Source organism: Salvia hispanica, chromosome 2 (assembly GCF_029641045.1).
Source record: "Salvia hispanica isolate PSC_SH4W2 chromosome 2, Shi_PSC_v1, whole genome shotgun sequence".
Taxonomy (NCBI): Eukaryota; Viridiplantae; Streptophyta; class Magnoliopsida; order Lamiales; family Lamiaceae; genus Salvia; species Salvia hispanica.
This window is the reverse complement of record NC_142693.1, coordinates 59,527,316-59,547,761: the sequence shown is the minus strand read 5'-3', so window position 1 is coordinate 59,547,761 and position 20,446 is coordinate 59,527,316. Positions and strand designations below refer to the sequence as shown.

General features: G+C 34.2%; 1 protein-coding gene across 1 annotated transcript; it reads left to right on the top strand.

The window, feature by feature from the left end:
• The first annotated feature begins 11,536 nt into the window (after nucleotides 1-11,536).
• LOC125200710 (uncharacterized) lies at nucleotides 11,537-18,265 on the top strand. The gene is made up of 5 exons (XM_048098450.2): nucleotides 11,537-11,811; nucleotides 11,892-12,251; nucleotides 12,326-12,504; nucleotides 12,593-15,523; nucleotides 15,602-18,265. The coding sequence occupies exons 1-5, from the start codon at nucleotides 11,556-11,558 to the stop codon at nucleotides 18,173-18,175; spliced, it is 6,300 nt and encodes a 2,099-aa protein (XP_047954407.2). The 5' UTR covers nucleotides 11,537-11,555; the 3' UTR covers nucleotides 18,176-18,265.
• Nucleotides 18,266-20,446: the final 2,181 nt, after the last annotated feature.

Sequence of the window (20,446 nt, the reverse complement as noted above, 5' to 3'; positions counted from 1 at the left end):
TCTTGTAAAATGATCCCCTATATTTCTTCTGTTTATATTTTTCTCGTATTTATTGCTCACAATTCCTCTTCCTTTGGGTAAAAGAGGCCAATTATTTATCTATCTATTTATACATATATAAAAGGGGAGTTTTGAGGGTATTTATGAAAGGGAAAAGCTATGTGGCCACATTATGGCCGGCCATAAAATGGTGTTTTAGTAAATTAAGATCTCATAGGTATTAATTATTCAAATATCTCATTTAATGCTCAATTAACTTTACACTTTTACCCTTTTTGTTTAATTGTAGTTTTTTTATTCCGTTTCTCTAATCCAGTTCTAACATTTCTTTTATTTACTTAGGTTTATTCATTTTTTGTTTTCAGCAATTATTATAATATAATTTCATAAATCAATAATTATTATTTTATATACTACTATGATATAGTGGTGTTTGCATAATTATATGTTTATCTGTATGCCACTTAGTTTCTAACTTTTACTTTAGAAATTATTAAATCTTTAAAGTAGAGTAAAATTTCTAAAAATATGAAATTTTCCATTTTCCGTAAATCTCCATCATCTCTCACTCTTTTACAGAACTCAAAATCCTTGCCACATTGCACTAGTGTATTAACGTATGAGCCTACAATATACTAATAAATTTAAAAATAATTAATAATATCAAAATATAGCGTTATACTCCATAATATTTATTAATCAATATAATTTCCAATTGTAATGTGTGATATAATCTAATAATAATAGCAATTATTATTATTATTATTATTATTATTATTATTATTATTATTATTATTATTATTATTATATATATTATAATATGCCATATAATATTAAGAGTTATTATTGCTTTATATTATTGCTACTACTTCATAACTTAATAATCTGTTACTATTACCATTATAATATAGTATAAGGTACTAGTTTAGTACGTTTACTTATTACTTTACTTTGTACGTATGATGTTATAAATAAATAGTGATAATATAAATTAATTACTTAGACTCAAAATGAGCTAGCCGATGATAGATGACCGGACTACTTATAAAATTATGATTATTAAGATTAATTTCATATATAATTATTATATTATATTTATAGTACTTGTATTAAATTAATTACTAATTAAATTTACTCTGTTTCAAAACTTAAATACCTTATCATTTAAGGTTTTATTCTATTTTTAAGTATTTCATTTTATAATCTAATAGTAATTGTTTTTCAATTTAAATTATATTAGCCACAATATTCGTTATTCAAAATAATGTAAAAACATAATATTAGCATGAAATTTTATTTGAAGAGACTTTTACCATATTTTGAATCACTATTGTATTCTTGATCCTACATAGATGATGGTATGATGGGTAGTTGTTACATTACTTATATGCAAAGGGGATGAGATCCCCTGTGGTACTCATTATAAATACACAAGGTTATGAATGAAACACATATTATTCTATTTATGTACACTTTTTATAGAGTATTTATTATGAACTGTCCAATTTCTACACTTAAAAAAATATTGTTTACATTTATAAATATGAAATGCTATTAAATTTATTTATATTTACAAATATGATACTTGTATGTGTAAGTATGCTAATTTATGAATGTAAATAAATTTTATAATAATTTTTATTGTTTAAATATAAAAAAATAGTCTACAATATAAATAAAGAGAACAAAATAGAACAACCCACTTTTCATACTTTCATTCATTACCCTTTGGCCAAGTTTGGTTGGCGGGAAAGTAAAGTTGACAAAGAAAATGATTCCTGAAAAGTTGAATCCCGAGAATATAATTCCCAATAACTTTACTTTCTTGTGTTTGGAAAATATCAAAATTTTAAATTTTATATTTGATTTAAACGCCAAACTAAAAACATAAATATTATTATTTTTTATAAAGAAGAACAATAATAATATTTTTAATAAATTATTAATTCCAAATGATAATAATTAGTATATTATGATATTTATTATTACGATGAGTAGTATAAATATAGGTCATCCATCACAATATATAATAAATAAAATTATAATTATAGTTACATGGAGTATTATAATCATAAATGATTATAATAATTAATATTATTATTTTTATAATATTTACAAATATTATAATTAAATAAATTTTATAATTTAAATTTCACTATAATTTTATTGATTAATTATTAATTTAACTAGTAGTATTTATTATTATTATTAAATAATTTATATTATATAATTATATTGTAGTTATTTGATAAATTACTAATTATTATTTTTAAAATAATGATATTGCATTAAATATGTAAGAATCCTAAAACTGAGAAAAGGAATACCTAATAAAAGTTAGGATTTAGAATCCTGGAAAGTTGTACTCCCTCCGTCCCATAAAAGTTGAGACAAAACTTTTGGGCACGGAGATTAAGAATTTATATTAAACAAATAGGAGAGATGAAAAAAATAGGAAGAATAAGAGAGAGTAAAGTAAATGATGGAATAAAGTAAGAGTGATTAGATGTTTTGTCTTTAGTTAAAAAAGGAAATGACTCAACTTTGTTGGGACGGACTAAAAAGGAATACGACTCAACTTTTATGGGACGGAGGGAGTACTAACTTTTCTTGTTCTCGGGATTCTAGTTACTTTTCCAGTTTAAGGAAACAATTTACTATTCCATACAGAATTCTGGCAATCAAAAACATCTTTCGTGTATTCTTGCATCGCATGGGATCTCGTACCTATGCAAAGTGCATAATTTTATTTTTTTTTATCATGAAGATGTAGTAATTGCAAATTTGATATATATTCAACAACATCTAACCATCTTAATATTTAAATTTTAAATGAATATTATAGTAAACTCAATTAATAAATGGTTCAATAAAAATAATTACTAATACGAAAAAATAGCTATACTTTGTAATATTAGTAGTATATATTTTCATAATTTATGTAATTATTAATGAATAAAGTAATAGCTATGAAAACAATGTAATAAATTAATATTTTAATCAATGTTTAAGTAATTATACAACCGATTTAGTTTAGATATAATTACCAATAAGAAAAAGTAGAATTTTAAGTTATCTACAAATTAATCAATTTAGTACTCAACTTAATTTAGAGATTAACGAGATCTATAATTCTAAAAATTGAATTAAAGATGAATTGAAATATTCAATTTATCAAATTTGAAATTAAAATCAATTGAACCATTAGTTGAATTTGAGATAGATTAAAGTAATAATTGTTGAATTATATATATTAGAATCATATTTTATAAATCAATATGGAATCAAACTCTAATATGGTTAATCATTAAAATTTTAACAAAAAAAAGAAAATGAAACCGATGCATTTTTACGAACTACGTTGTATAATAAATTAAAAATATATAATATAATATATATATAGGGATGTACTAATATGCTAACTAATTTTAAAGTGCTAACGTACATCCAATCACGTGCTGCCATGTGGCACGAAAAATGCAATATTATATACAGAAAAATGCAATATATATATATATATATATATATATATAACTACAATGTTTACTTATATTTGCATATTTCAAGTGAAGGGCACAATAGTCTCAATATGTTTACTCTTTTTGAGGTGTATCGATTTTGTTGAATCAGCATTAATCACACAAATTTTTATTAATATTTTAAGTTTATGGCTGGCCACATTGTGGCCATTTAGCATCACTCTGAAAGGAAATTACCAAGGGGAGTTTTGAGGGCAATTATGGAATTACAATTCTTGATGCTACGAATGAAATTTATATTTACTACTCCATGTCCTGGGTTGAACATTTAGGATTGAATAAATAAAGTTCTACTTTCAATTTTGTGGTCTATATTTATATAATGTACTACATTTTAGTGTTTGATAGAAATTGTTTATAAAATTGTCGAGGCTCTCAAAAAGATTGCTAGAATGAAATTCTATTTGCTATGTGATTGGGTTGTACATTTAGGATTTAATAAATAAAGTTGTACTTTCAATTTTGTGGTCTATATTTATATAATGTAAATTTTAGTGTTTAGTAGAAATTGTTTATAAAATTGTCTCTACTCTAGAAAAGATTGGATTTTGCATCTTTTGTGATTATGAGAAGATATGTGAACCGATTTTTCAAGTTATTGCATATTAATTGTCCAAAACATAACTCCCACCATCGTTGTGTATCAACATTTGTCACTGCATTATAGCCATTACTCTATATTAATTGTCCTAAAAATAACTCTCATCATCATGGTGTGCATAAAATGCACATCTTATACTAATCGTTTACAACAATATAATATTTTGCCAAATTTAATTTTAACCTAAGTGGAGAATGTGCAGAGTTTGAAAAGAGCCGCATAAGTTAGGGGATGAATTTTAATTTTTATAAAATAGTGTGCATTAATATAGAAAATGAATGGTTAGAAAGCTTTGATTACATTATTATTAGATTAGCGGCAGTTTTTAAAAAACGCTATATTGATGTTTAGCCATATCATTTATTTAAGATAATCTGAATTGTCGCTACTTTTTTCCAAATGATAACTATGGCTACTATTTGCAAATAAATACTATAAATATAATTATCATCACTTTAAATCTTACATTAAATATTTGTTCATATAGCAGACTACTTATATTCCCGATATTGAAATTTTATTCAAAGATATAAATAAATTACTTTTAAGTTTAGATAAGTTAAATATCATAAAAATATTTTGCCCTATAAATATAACATTTGTTCTATCCACATATACCTACTTACTTTATACAGCTCAAACTTCATCATTTTGTTCTTCCTACGAGTAGCAAGGTTGATATCATGGAACCATGCCACACCTTGCTCGATGATCTACAACCAACGAAAACTAATTCGATTATCAAAGTCCGTTGCATCCATGACTATGAAGTTGCCGCTCCTAGAGACAGAACTAATATCGTGAGTTTAGAATGTGTTCCTCACGATCGAATGGTACATTGTTTTTCGCTTTTTAGTTATGTTTTTGCAAGTTATATGAAATCATTAGCTATGGCATTTTTTTTGTGTTCAGGCATAAGGATTCAAGCAACTATTCCACGAATTCCACACGCAAGGTTTGGTGCACTAATTAGGGAAGGGAGTATTTTTCGTACACGCAATTTTCTCGTGAGGCAAAATCGGCCTCGCAATCCAGTTACAAATCATGCATACCACATTAAGATGATTTCAAGCACACAAATGTTTGAAGTTAATGAGAGTAATATTATATGTTTAAAAATACTCCCTACGTCCCACTTTAGGAGTCTCGATTTACTACTTTTGGGTGTCCCACTTTAGAAGTCCCGGTTGGAATATTCCATTATTGGTAATAGGCCCCACATTCCACTCACCTTTTTCCACTCACATTTTATTATAAAACTAATATATAAAAGTAGGACCCACATTCCACTATCTTTTTTCACCAACTTTCCATTATATTTCTTAATACCCGTGTCGAACTCAACCGGGACTCCTAAAGTGGGACGGAGGGAGTATTATCACCATTTAAAACTTCTAACTCCGCATTCTTTTCGAAAGCTGGATTAATTTAATATTAAGGATTAATTTATTATTAGACACATTCTTATTTTGTATTGTATCCTTTTAAATTAGTACTATAATTTCTAATTATTAAATGAATTCATGAATACGATTTTATAATTTGTGATTAAATTTTAAAGAAACATATTTGAATTCCATAGTTGGATAGATAGCGAATGACACAAGACATTTAATATAATTAATCCATAACTATGGGGATAGATTGTGCCAAACCAATTTATTATAAATAGAAATTAATAATTTTGCCAAATTAAAAGGTTGAATAATGAGCCAGATTAGATAAAGAAACCCAAAATCATAAAACAGCTAAACCCCAAGGCCCCAATAAGTAATTTCTTAACATCAAATATTTGAACAAATAAAATTACAACCACTACTCATATTTTTAGATTTTATTAAATTAAATTTGATTTCAATGGTCAATGTCTTCCATTTATTAAAGAAATACGTTATTAGTTATTGGAGCTCTACTAATCATACGTTCAAACATATAATTATATCTTTAGAGGCCCTTTAATCACACATTTTACTTTTTATCTTTAGTCGTAAATATGTATTAATCGTTTTGTATTTAAAATTGAAAAATGAATCATTTAAACTCTCTCTATATTACTCTATTTTTTTCGGTTGTTTTTAGTTTAAGTTTTAATATGGCCTGCTTAGTAAAAATACACGGAGGAAGTTAGGATTCAGCTAAAATATAAATACGTGAAAAATAATGGAGTACTGTATATTATTTTTGTAAAATGGAAAAATGACTCTGACCGTAAGACCAAAAAATAAAGCAAGTTTCCATCACATAAAACAAAAAAAAACCTAAAGAATGTATAATTACCACTTCTCCTAATGAGATTTAAGATATTGTTTATTAAAAGCTACTATGGAATATGAGGTCCACTACCAAAAATGGTAAAAAGTGAAGTGTGTCAAATTTTCAGGGGCGGACCGAAATAGTAAACTGTGTCAAAATTTGGGGGACGGAGGTAGTATCATTTAAGATTGCACTGATGAGACACTTTCTAGTCGAGCTTCATTTCATTGCAATATAGTCATCATGACCAACAAATGAATCAAATATCATAAAATTCTCCCTCTGTCCCAGTTCAATTCTACTTTGTTGTTCACTTATTCTATTTTGGGGATTTTAGATATGTATTCGATATCTTACATTGGGTCGGCCTACTTGATAATCCTTACTGATAGTAGAGGTTTTTTTTTTTTACCTAAATCTTAAGAAAAGTGTTTTACAGTAGGGCTATGTGAGCGGTAAACAAAATTTATTTTTGCTTGCATTCATCCAAGCATCTATTCACCCAATGGTATTATTTATTGGAGCCGAAGTAGTGTTTTGTTGAAGCTATACTTGTATTCTATCTATCAACTAATTGTGTTTCACAAGGGTAAGGAATGTAATAAAAGGAATAAAATACATATATGAAGGCTCAAAAAATGAAATGCAAAGCTAGACAATTTTTTTCCACCACGGTCATCAATCCATGAATTATTTGGTCAAACATGCGTCCATGATATTAAAAGTACAACCAAAAAATGTAAAGTAAAGATGATAATCTTACCAAAAAGTGGTTCATCACACACATTACCAATCTGCATAATCTCCTCAAATGACTTAGAAATAAAAAAAGCTTTTTTAGAAATTGAGGCTCATTAACTTCAAACATTTGTGTGCTTGAAATCATCTTAATGTGGCAAATTATTTACAATTTATACTACCAATAAACACTAATATAGTAATAATTTGGGTCTCATTTTCCACTAACACTACTTTATCTACTTATTCTCTCATCTCTCTTATTTTACTAATTTTATCTAAATTCTTCGTGACCATATTTTTTTGGACAAAGGGAGTGATACATTTTCTTATTCTTACTTTTTTTTTTTTTTTCTCTTTTACTTTATTCTCACTATTTTTTCCTCTTTCCTACTTTATTAACTTTTTATTTAATACATGTCTACGATTGTCTTATAGAACGAGGGATTACAAATTAGTAGAAAAATAGGATAACAATATAACTTTCAAGTAGTTCTTCGATCAGCGTCTACGCTTGCATGTGTGCGTATATATATCTTGAGAAAAAATTAAGAAATATTGCTCGTAACGTTTCTTCAACTAATTTAGGGGATACAACTTAATGCATTATGTACATTTCGCTAATAAGTACTTCCATATATTGCTCGTAACGTTTCTTCAACTAATTTAGGGGATATAACTTAATGCATTATGTACATTTGGCAAATAAATACTTCCATGTGGCAAATGCATGACCACCTGTCTTATATATATGTACACAAATTCCTTATATTATTTCATCTATGATACATATTTACTTGTCCAAACTAGTACAGCCCGATCTTCTAGTTCTCTTAATCTTCAAGGTACGTAAGTAATAATTAAGTATATATGTTTTCTATGAAAATTATGTTTTCCTAATGATGCATGGTACATTGACTACATTTATTTACTTTTTACGGTTTTTTTATAATTTTCTTCTCTTTTGATTTCGGAATAATTATTATATTGGTGTGATTTTAAGTGGGATGCGTTTCTAGCAAAGAAAAAGTAGGCTTAGTATATGAAGCTAAATTTTTGTCGATCAGAGTCGCTTATGACTAATAAAAGTAGCAACATTTGATATAAAAAAAATATAATTAAGATATAGCTTATTTAAATCTCACTAAATACAAAATAGTACAGTATTCGGGTAATGTGAATTTTTTCTATTGGTAACTATTCTGCTGCCCTTTCGTAAATTTAGTAGTCAATCTGAAACCCTCTCGAGTTCTATTTAGTGTCTTTCAATCAATGTATAGAATTACTAATTTCGTTGTGTCACATGAAAATGTCACATATGAAACCAAATGGACTGACAATAAATTAAAAGGGACTAGTTTTTGAACCTTCTCTTATACTTCATCAGTCCATAATCAATAATTATATTTCATTTTAGTCGGTTTCAGAAACTGTGAAATGCCGAAGGAAGAAGATGAAGTTACTGTTTCAGATTTAGGTTTTCTGATATTAGGCTGAGACCATCTCCAAGGGTACACTAAAACCTAAAATGAGATAGGTATTTTGCTCCAATAGTACTCAAAAACTTATCTTATTTTTGGTTTTTGAGAAAAAAATACCTATCTTTATGTTTACACTAAACCAATACCTAAAAGTTTTTCAAATTTTGTGAGTAAAAAGGCATAATATAGAGAATATTCTTTTAAGTTTGAGTTTAGTGTAAATGGTTGGAGTAAAATCAATATTTAGTGTGAGATTTACACTAAAATGAGTTTGAGTTTAGTGGAATGGTTGGAGATGCTCTGAAGCGGTAAAATAGAATTAATCGGCCCATTAATATTTAGTAGTCTAGCTATTAAATAATACTCCTACTCCTGTTTAATTCTTGACAAAATATTCGCTATCGATGATTCGATATTATGTCGCCTTAATTAATCATTTATTGTTAGTTCATTTTTCACAAGAAGTAGTACTAATATTTTGATTGAACAGATAGTAAGCCATTAGTTTTAATAACTCTAAGTCATATACTGAATTCTTTTTTCCATTAATTTGCCTACAAAAGTATACCATCAATTTGTAAATTCTAATTCATGTACTATCAATTATGTATGGTGTATGAATTTTAATTCCTTATACCATCAATAATTAATGTATTTGTTATGTATATTACTCCTCATTCGATTATATTCTCTTTATTTTTGATTTGTTTAGTTTATTTTTAATGTTTTATATTAATTACTAATGAGAGCAAGAGTTTAGGGATATGGTTTGATACGAAAAAATGGTAATATTTCATAAATTTATTACTTTATAGTTTTATTTTGAATTTTTATATTAACTTTTTATATTAAATCCTAGAATTTTGGCATATGATATAACTTAAGAAAATGTTGTTCTGTTTAACTTTTGTAAAAAAGGCTGCATGTAAAATTAAATATTACTAGTATAATACTATTATAATTTTTAAAATTATTTAATATTATTTATTTTTAATTTATTTTAATATTATTATTACAGCACCGGCTTGTTAGTATTTCTGGTTCCCTCCTATCCTATGTTATCAATTTTATATAAATGGATGAACATAATATATAGGTTGAGGATTAAGTATCATGACCGGCATGTATATCCTTTTCAAATTTATTATCATCATTATATATGGCCATGATATATCATCATAGTTAACTGTATAGAAGATTCAAAGTCAACGTAAAAAGTCATCTGATCAGCTGGGATTTGATTTTCAAAAGTTTGAACAATTTTATCTTCCTTAGTTAAATGAAGCTCCCCTTTTCAAAGGTTTTAACAGGTCAGAGAAAAATACAAGGCTAATCACTAATGCTTGAATTTATTTTTTGAATGGTAACGCTTGAATTCATCATAAACAACACCGTCAATTTTTGTAAGATTGAAATGAAAAGCCAGTAATGGCCGAATACATAGTGTTAAATCTACTTCGAATATCCCAGTTTATTTTCAAGGAATATTCAAATTCAGAGAGATGTTCCACATCTTAATAGTTATTTTTTATGTCACCATATAGTTAAATTTATCTACTGTATTATTTTGGACAAAAACCCATGTTGTAGTATCCAAACATAAATTTATCAAATAAATGTTAAAATATAATAGTACTAGTTTTCAATTGTCATTTTATAATTGGCGTCAAGTCAAGAATTAGGCGATCTAGGTATTATATCATTTTGGTTTATCTAGTGAGACCATGTCAGATTCTCTAGAATTAAAAGAAAATAGTTAGGGGTTCATATATACGTGTAATTATGTTGTGGAATCGGCTACTAGAATAAATTTTGTAGGACTATATATAGATTCACTTAATTTGATCATCTCTTTCTCATAAAAAGCTTCATGCATGCAAAAAAAAAAAACAGCTACGTAAGTCTTGTAAATATTGTGCCTCATTAATTTTAGTTATAATCTGCAGCTGAATTTGAAGCGAGGACATGATGGAGGGGTCGTGTAGCGTTGGTCGGTTGCATCCTTGTTTCCCGACAAACACAAGAATTGCAATAGTTGGAGGTGGCCCAAGTAGACTCTCTGGTGCCTATGCCCTCTGCAGATTGGGATACTCTCATGTGACACTAATGGAGAAAAATGGAAATCCCGGTGGCATGTGTGAATCAGTCGAAATCGAAGGTAACCGCTGCTTAACATAAGTATTTTTTGTGTTCTATCATCTCCTGTTTACTTGGGAATATTTGAGCTCTCAACTTAGTTTTTGAAGATAGTTTAGTATCTTAAGATATATGTTACTACTATTTAGGTCAAGTTAAGTTGATTGAGTTAAACAAGAGGAGATTTTGAATACTAGAGTAAAGAAATGTGAAAATTAGTAGTAGTATATTTAGTTGGATGGATATAAGAAACAAAGCAACTTTGATTTGAGAGAGATTATGGCAGATTAAAGAAGCAATATATAAGCAAGTTTAATGCCTTGATGCAGGGAAGGTGTATGATTTGGGAGGTCAAGTTCTTGCAGCGAACAGCGCTCCTTCGATCTTTCACTTAGCTCGGGAGATTGGAGCAGAAATGGAGGAAATGGATACTCACAAATTTGCACTTGTCGATAGTTCAAGCGGAGCACTTAGTGAAATGAATCTGGCAGAAGATTATGTATCTATGATTTCTCTCACACTCAAACTTCAGGTCAGAAGAATATCAAACTTTTCCCGTCTCTCTCATTCATCGATTCCGTCCAATCTGATTCGATCTCGTGTTCGTGCAGGACAAGGCCAAAGCATCTGGTCGGATTGGTGTGCATGCTGTGAGCGAGCTTGCTCCGGATTTGGCTCCAGATTATCTCAAGGAACAAGGCTTTGCCTCGGTTCCTAAATCAGTTATGTACGGTTACACAGCCTCTGGGGTATGGATACTTGCAAGACATGGCTTATGCTTACGTGCACGAGTTCACAAGGACATCGATGGCTGGGAAGATACGTCGTTTCAGAGGTGGATACATGAGCCTCTGGAAGAGGCTGTCTGAAAGACTCCCTGCAGAGGTCTGTTGCAACACAGAAGTACTTTCGGTTACACGAGATTCATCTGTTGTCAAAGTTCAAATTAAATGTGAGGATGGTGATGTCCAAGAGAGGGAATTCGACAAGATTATTATTTCAGGAGCTTTTCCTTTCAGTAATGGGAAGACATACAGATCACCTAATTCACTGAAAAATACAGGTATATATTGTTTCCATTGTATGAATATTTAGAAAGTTATTGTTTTTCCAGATTATCTCATAGCATTATTCTGCATGCAGATGCAGTTAACCACCGAATCGACATGGATGAGATGGAGACGGCGTTGTTCAGTAAAGTTCAAACTATAGACTATTACACTACAGCCTTGAAAATAAAGAGATTGGACCATATTCCAAAAGGATTCTATTACTTTGATGAGTTCATGGATGATCCTGCGGCTATAGGAAATCCCGTTGCAATGCAGAGATTTTACCAAGATACCGATGTTTTCCTCTTCTGGTCGTACGGCAACTCTGCTAATATTCAAGGGACTAAAGTGGCTGAGCTTGCCATTGCTGCAGCTGAAAGAATGGGAGGCCAAATCGAGGGAGTTGTTTTACAACGAAAATTCAAGTACTTTCCTCATATTAGCAGCAAAGGTGTGTTAAATTTTCTCTTCTAAGAAACTGCAGTCATTTACTTACTTATCTAATTAGTCTACTTGGATAAACAGATATGAAGGACGGGTTCTACGACAAGTTGGAATTTCTACTACAGGGCCATCGAAATACCTACTTCGTTGGTGGGCTGATGGCGTTTGAGCTCACAGAGAGGAACTCTAGTTATGCATTTGATCTTGTTCAGAAACATTTCTCAACTGATAGTTTCGAACCAAGCTATCCGTATGTCAAGGTAATGAAAATGCATAAGGCCTATTTCACAACAGTATGATAATATTTGCACAGATATAGACTTAGTATTGCATTTTATGTTGCTTCAGGGATTATTAACACTAAGACCAAGCCATGGAAGAGCAGCTCTGAAGCGGTTGGATGAATCACCTGGAGTCGAGTTTCAAGAACTTTCCTCGCTTGATGGATATCTGAGATATTGGGGAACTCACAGTGCCACCCAATTCAAGACCCTTTATACATGGATCAATGAGAAGGGGCATGTTATATCTCAGAGAACATACAGAGAACTTCACTCAAATGCTTCGATAGTTTCTGAGAAACTACGAACATGTCAAAGCCCGTCTATAAAGATGGGTGACAGGGTTCTGTTGGTGTATGTTCCAGGTCTAGATTTCATTGATGCATTTTTCGGGTGCTTGAGAGCTGGCATCGTACCAGTGCCTGCAATCCCGCCCGATCCATCTCAGAGAAGCGGGCAGGCGTTGCTTCACATTTCGAATATTGCCAAAGCGTGCAATGCAGTTGCCATTCTCTCAACAGTTGGCTATCACATTACAGTTAAGGCAGCTTCTGTCAAGAACCTGTTTGCTCTCAACGGGGGCAGCAAATCATCTTCGTGCTGGCCTGTTCTTCCGTGGCTGCATACAGATTCTTGGGTGAAGAAGTCGAAGATCTCAAGCCCCCGGGATCATGCAGCTGAGGAGTATCAACCGGCAGCACATGATCTATGTTTCCTCCAGTTCACATCAGGCTCAACTGGTGAGCCCAAAGGAGTCATGATAACTCAAGGCGGCCTTATCCACAACGTGAAAATGATGAGGCGAAGATACAAGAGCACGTCGAATACAGTGCTCGTGAGCTGGCTGCCTCAGTACCATGACATGGGGCTCATTGGAGGACTTTTCACTAGTATGGTAAGTGGTGGATCTGCAATTCTGTTTTCTCCGGTGACATTCATCCGGGACCCTTTGCTATGGTTGCAAACCATCACAACGTACCGTGCTACACATAGTGCTGGCCCCAATTTCGCGTTTGAGCTTCTCAACCACAGGCTGGAGGCTAACAAGGCACTGCATTATGATCTAAGTTCCATGGTTTTTCTCATGGTTGCTGCTGAGCCAATTCGTGCAGCGACTATGAGAAAATTCCTCGAGCTGACTCAACCTTTTGGGCTTTCTCAAGAGGTCATGGCTCCGGGTTATGGACTTGCTGAGAACTGCGTGTATGTGTGCAGTGCATATGGAGAAAGCCGAGAAATTTTGGTTGATTGGGAAGAAAGGGTGTGCTGTGGCTACATCAGTCGAGATGATGACAACGACGAGGATGATGTTCATGTCAAGATTGTGGATCCTGAGACGTGCAGCGAGAATGAAAATTGTGAAAAAGAAGGAGAGATATGGATTAGTAGTCCGAGTGCTGGAGCTGGCTACTGGAACAAGGAGGAGCTAAGCCAGAAGACGTTCAGAAACGAACTCAACGACCAGCCTGGCAGGTATTACACACGGACTGGAGACTTGGGGCGGATCATTGATGGAAAATTGTTCGTTACTGGTCGGATAAAAGACCTCATCATCATTGCAGGGAGGAACGTATATTCTTCGGATATTGAGAAAACAGCTGAGAACTCATGTGAAGTGATACGCCCCGGATGCTGTGCTGCAATTGGTGTTCCAAAAGAGACACTTCTGTCAAAAGGCATACTAGTTTCTGATATTTCTGACCAAGTTGGTTTGATCATAATTGCAGAGGCTCGGGACGTTAAGTCCGTTTCAAACGAAGCTGTTAGACAGATTCAAGTAAGTGTTGCAGAGGAGCATGGAGTTATGGTTGCTTCAGTTCTCCTAATAAAGCCGAGGACCATTAGCAAGACGATATCAGGAAAAATCAAGAGGTTTGAATGTCTTAAAAGGTTCACTGACGGGACTCTAGATATCATTTATCATGAGAAGGGGTCAATCCAATCTGGTGAAAGAGTCTCAGAATCTCAAGCTGTGAAAACTCGACCTTCGAGCATATCTAAGACAGATATAGTAAGCTTCTCGATAGAGCTGCTCTCTGAAATGACTGGAGTTTCCAGTGCCAAGATCTCCACAAAAGAGAGCCTCGTATCTTATGGAGTTGATTCTATAGGTGTCGTTCGAGCTGCTCAGAAACTCTCGGATTATCTTGGAGTGCCTGTTGGTGCAATTGATATTTTTACAGCAACATGTGTGGAAGACTTGGCATGTTTTGCTGAAAATCTGTTGAAGAAACATCGCCCTCAGACAGTCACCGGGCTACCAAATTCTACGAAGAAAACTAACAAAGAAGAAGCAGCAGTTTCTTTTGAGGCTTCTTCATCTCAGAAGCTAAGTATTTGGTTTATGCAGCTAATAGCTCTTGTTTACGTTTGCTTCTTGTTGATGCTTCCTGCATGTTTCTCGATCTCCATATACGCGTATGCCTTATCCATTGTGGAGAGAGCTACATTCTTCGGTTACTTAGCCTTCTTTGTGTTTGCCCCTCTCTGTTGGATGTTGTGCATGTTCTCGACTTGCATTTGCATATCCTTCTTCGGCACTCCATATCTGCAACCAAATTATGCTCTCGATTCTGAGATGTCAATATGGTCCGTCCAATTTGTCAAGTGGTGGGCGCTTTACAAGGCTCAGGAGGTATCTTCGAAAGTTATGGCAGTTCATTTGAGAGGCACCGTGTTCATCAACTACTGGTTTCGGATGCTAGGAGCAAAGGTTGCATCCTCAGCATTGATTGATACAACCGATATCACTGATCCATACCTTGTTTCGATCGGGGAAGAAGCTGTTCTTGCAGAAGGAGCATTGCTCCATAGTCATCAACTCAAAAATGGGATTTTGAGTCTCTCCCCTATCAAAATTGGGTCTAGAGCTTCAGTCGGACCGTATGCTATGCTTCAGAGAGGCACCGTGCTCGCAGATGGAGAAGAAATCCTTGCATTGGTTTCAAGGGAAGGAAACAGTGAAGCTGCATCTTCCCATGACATTGCTCTCCCAAAGGTAGTCTCAAAAGCCCTTTATGATCAATTCATAGTATATATTAGCACTTCCATCCTCATTCTTCCATTTCTGTTACAGGATGAAACAGTGAAGCAAATGATCATCAGCAAACCTGTAATTCACTTGGTTGGGATCTATGCAGTTGGTTGTATCGGCAGCTTATCCGCGGCCACATCATATCTGATCTATCTCTGGATATCACAAAGGCCTCCCACCATTCAACACTTTGCTTTGATTTGCTTATGTGGAGCTTTTCACTGGCTTCCCTACACCATTGTTGCATACACAGTGATGACGACTAGCATTGCCCCTCCACAGCCTCTCGTCTTCGCCATCTATATTGCCTTGGGTTACACAACCTACGGCCTCATCCTCAGCTGCTTCACTTGCCTACTGAAATCCTATCTCCGAAGATATATCAATAGTTCAAGATCATTTCTTGTTACTTGGTTTCTGCATAGGATCGCAACAACATTCCACATAAGGTTCGCAAAGTTCCTATCCGGAACAGAGGCTTTCTGTACATATCTGCGGTGTATGGGAGCCAAAGTTGGGAAGCATTGCTCCATCAGAGCCATCAACCCCGTCTCGGATCCAGACCTCATTTCATTAGGCGATGGAGTCCACTTGGGAGATTTCAGCCGTGTCGTGCCAGGCTATTACTCTTCAAGAGGGTACATCTTAGGTGGGATCGAGATACAAGATAACTCGGTTGTAGGCAGCCAAGGCCTAGTCCTCCCTGGCTCTGTCCTTGAGAAAGATGTCATTCTTGGGGCACTTTCAGTTGCTCCTCCAAACAGACTCCTTCAAGCAGGTGGCGTCTTTGTCGGCTCTCCAGCTCCGGTCATGGTCAAGAACACACTGCACGCCTTTGACGACAGAATAGAAGAGATGGACATGAAATACAAGAAGGTCTTAGGAAGCCTTGCTGCTAATCTTGCTAGCTCAACGCTCAAGTTGAACTCGCGCTACTTCCATCGGATTGGCGCAGCCGGGAAAGGATCGCTGAGGATGTATGATCATGTTTTAGGCTTACCAGATCATGAAATCTTCTCCCCTGGGAAGGAGTATTGTGTCGTTCTTGGCCATAGCAACTGCTTAAGCTCGGACGATGATGCTCGCCTTGATCCTCGCGGAGCAGCGCTGAGGATCATTTCAAACAACGGAGATGCTGAACCATCTCCGTTGCTTGATCTTACACTCAAGACTGGCAATGCCTTTCACGCGAGAAGCATAGGTGAATTCGCAACGTGGTTTGTCTGTGGAGCTGCGGCGAAGGAAGAGTATGTGAAGCATTCTCCACACATCAGGGATGCTATGCGGGATTCATTGAGGAGAGCAGACTCTTACACTGAGCTCCATTACTACTCAAATATATGCAGGTTGTTTAGATTCAGAGATGGGAAGGAAATGTATGTTAAATTCAAGTTGAGGCCTTATGACAGAGCAATTGGTGTGGAGAATGGGAAAGTCGAGCCAATTGGCGTACTTCCACCGGAGACGGGAGCCATCCCAAGAGACGAGGGCGACAAGCGCCCTCGCCTCTTCCTCGCTGACAACTTCCAACAGCGAGTGAGCTCTCCGGATAAGGTCAGGTATGTCCTGCAGCTCCAAATGCGCCCGGTCCCAGACGATGAAACAACACGTGAGGCTGCCCTTGACTGCACAAAGCCGTGGGACGAAACAGTGTTTCCACACCTTGATGTTGGAGAGGTGACCATTGATCAAGTCCTTACAAAACAAGAATCGGATGATCTAGAGTTCAACCCTTTCCTCAAATGCCCTGAGGTTGATGTCATCCGTGCCACATCGTGCAACGAGAGCGCGTCGATGGATCACGGCCGGTCAGTAGTGTACGCGATATGCCAGCATCTGAGGAAGAAGAAGCCGCTCCCGGAGGCTTGGAGGGATTTCTTGAATCAGTCAGACGTGAAGGTCGACCTCTCCGGGTGCCCAATGGCGGCCGCCTCTGTTGTCAAGGGAGTGACTCTTGTAAGGCCTTGGTATTTCACATTTTGGCTGATGTCTGCTCAGCCATTCCTACAGGTTTTTCTGCCTTATTTTGTGATGGGATTGGTGGCATTTGCACCATTGAACTTCATCTTCTACTTGAACAAGATTAAGGGAGTAGAAATGGTGTATTTGCTTCCATTTTTTTGGATTTGGTCAGGCATTCTAGCAGGGCTAGTGTGTGGTGTGAGCAAATGGATTCTTGTAGGGAAGAAGAAACAGGGCAAAATTGAACCGATTTGGAGTTTTGGAATATTCATGGACACTATTTGGCAGGCTATAAAGACATTGATTGGTGAGTATTTGATGGAAATGACGAGCGGTTCGGTTATCTTCAACGTGTGGTTGAAGGCGATGGGATCGGATATTGCATGGGGTGGTGGCGCGTACATTGATAGCATGGGAGCTGCATTGAATCCGGAACTGATGGAAATACAAGAGAATGGTGTTGTTGGAAGAGAAGCGTTGATGTTTGGGCACATCTACGAGGGCGATGAGGGTAAGGTCAAGTATGGCAAGGTCGTTGTGAGGAGAGGCGGATTGATCGGGAGCAGAGCTGTGGCCATGCCCGGATCTTCCGTGGGCAGTGGAGCCACCCTAGCTCCTCTCTCCCTTGCCATGAAGGAAGAGTTTGTTACTTAAACTTTTCATACAAATTTAAGTTGTAGTAGGAGTACTTGTTAGTTTCATATTTATAGAGTGAAAGTCAATGTTTGTTGATGTTGTAATGATCTGTCAAGCATAATAAACTTTTAAATACTATGTATGCAAACATGTTAAACTACAGAATCACAAGAAAATACTAATCATCCAAATTTATTGGTTTGCCATAAATTCAAATGCTATCACATGTGCAACGGCTAAATTGACAACTCAAATCTGTTATGGTTTGCACTATCAACAGTGAGTCATGGGCATCATTTTTGACCTCTCTAGCTATTTCTCTCTATTTAATCTTTTCTTGCCATACGTAATGCTCACACACCAAAAATTGGGATTAATTGGAAGATGGCAAAAGTTGAGATTGTTTCTTCATGTCTTGTTGGAAGCAAAAGGAGTATCTTCAATCTTTCAAAACTTTTTTAGTTTGCATTCGATTAAATTCTGAAATATTTTACTAAGTTTGATTTAATTCTAAAATATGAAATATTGTAGGCCATCTAATTCTGTCCACTGGTCATGGGAGGCTCCACTTCATCTTCACTAATAATATATCAATCACTTTTTTCTATCATGCATTAAACTTAAACTTGTGCTTTTTCAAAAAATTCCATTTATAAAAACGGGGGCAACATTAGCTGCTTCTTTTAAGTGTACCATTCAACATTAACTCAAAATTATAGAGCTATGAAAATGAAAAATTTTGGTAGACCCACCCAAAAAGAAACTTGTGGCTCAGAAAATCAGATCCCTAATGACGTGACACTAACACCATTACGGCATTACCAAATACCAACATCCTTATAATCCTCAATTTTTCCTCCAAACATATCTAAATCCTTCCACCTAGCTTTGCCAACTAAGCTTTTTTCATTTTTCACAATCTTTTCCAGAACTACTCTTCACAATCTTATGCACTCAACTCTGTAGTTTGATTTAGTTAATGTAAATACGATCCAAGTTTATAAAAATTCAATGGTGTGAATATATTACACGGTTTTTCCAGTCAGTCATAATTGTGTAAAGAGAAAGAAAAAGAATATTTCTGCAGTAACAATATATTCAAACCACTGAATTTTTATTAGTCAAAGTGTCTAGTTTTTGCTCTGAATTTCCTGAGTTGGGACTATTCCCCTGTTTTAAAGATTCAAAGCAAATCCAGCCAGTTTGGAAGTATTGCTCCTTTTTCATGCTTTGCTTTCCTGAAAACCATTGGTTTATTTATAAAAGGTAAAATAAATAACTCATCTATTTTAAAGTTATACGAATAAAAATAGTTTAAAATGTGCGTTTTTTTATCATATTTTGTTTATATCAAGTAAACGGGAAAATTTTAGGAGGTAGCAAAGAGAGAAACCTGTTTATATCATATTTTGTTCTGGCAACAGAGGAGCGCCAAGCCATGGATTTTCATGGCCGTTCCCTCCAATGCCGTACTATTTGTGGAATGGTTGGAATCTGGCAGCGGCGGATGCTGAGTCGAGGAGTGGGGAGGTTGTGGTGCCGAAGACGTTGTCGTTGAGGATGGATAAGAAGCTGCGAGGAGCTCTATATGGTCGACTCTCGGGATCAAGTATGATTCTCTTAGTCGAGAAGGCCTTGTTTAGTAGCTTTGCTCAATGTAGATAAATTTTGTACAAGTTGTATATACTAGACACTTAAAAGTTGTTCTAGATGTAGATTATACTGTCTTTTTTTTCAAAGTTTTTTTCTGTAACGAGACAACTTTTCGTTTTCTGTTAACAACATTTTTATCTCTATTTTTCGTTTTGTCAATTTTGCACAACAATTCATCACTCTATTTTTTCATGAATAAAGGTAGTGCTTATTAGTGGCTTTCAATTGAGTGTGCAACTTTTGGCAATCACCTTAATATGTGATGTTTGGACCAACTCTTTGATACAAACAATGGCGGATTCAGTGGGTTAAGTAGGTTGACTCACTTTATTTTTGGCTCATGAGAACTTCAAGTTTCTAATAATTAACTTCTCTCTCTCTGTTTTATAATAGTGGAGTCATTTTGCAATTTTGGTACGTTTTATTGTAGTTGAGTCATTTTTTTTAGTAAAAGTCAACACGTTTCTTCTCATTTACTTTACTCGCTCTTACTTTATTCGCTTTTCATCTCTCTACTTTTTTCATTTCCTACTTTATTATTCCTTTATTTAACTTACTTAACACAATTTTAACTTAAATCGCGTGCCAAAAGAAACGTCTCCACTACTATTGAATAGATGGAGTACGTATTATGTC

What these genes read in the sequence shown, in the direction of transcription:
- LOC125200710 (XM_048098450.2), top strand. Translation starts at nt 11,556, where the DNA reads ATGGCTGGGAAGATACGTCGTTTCAGAGGTGGATACATGAGCCTCTGG. An exon ending in TCCTCATATTAGCAGCAAAG is followed by an intron (nt 12,252 to 12,325) that starts GTGTGTTAAATT and finishes TTGGATAAACAG; the next exon opens with ATATGAAGGACGGGTTCTAC. An exon ending in CAAGCTATCCGTATGTCAAG is followed by an intron (nt 12,505 to 12,592) that starts GTAATGAAAATG and finishes ATGTTGCTTCAG; the next exon opens with GGATTATTAACACTAAGACC.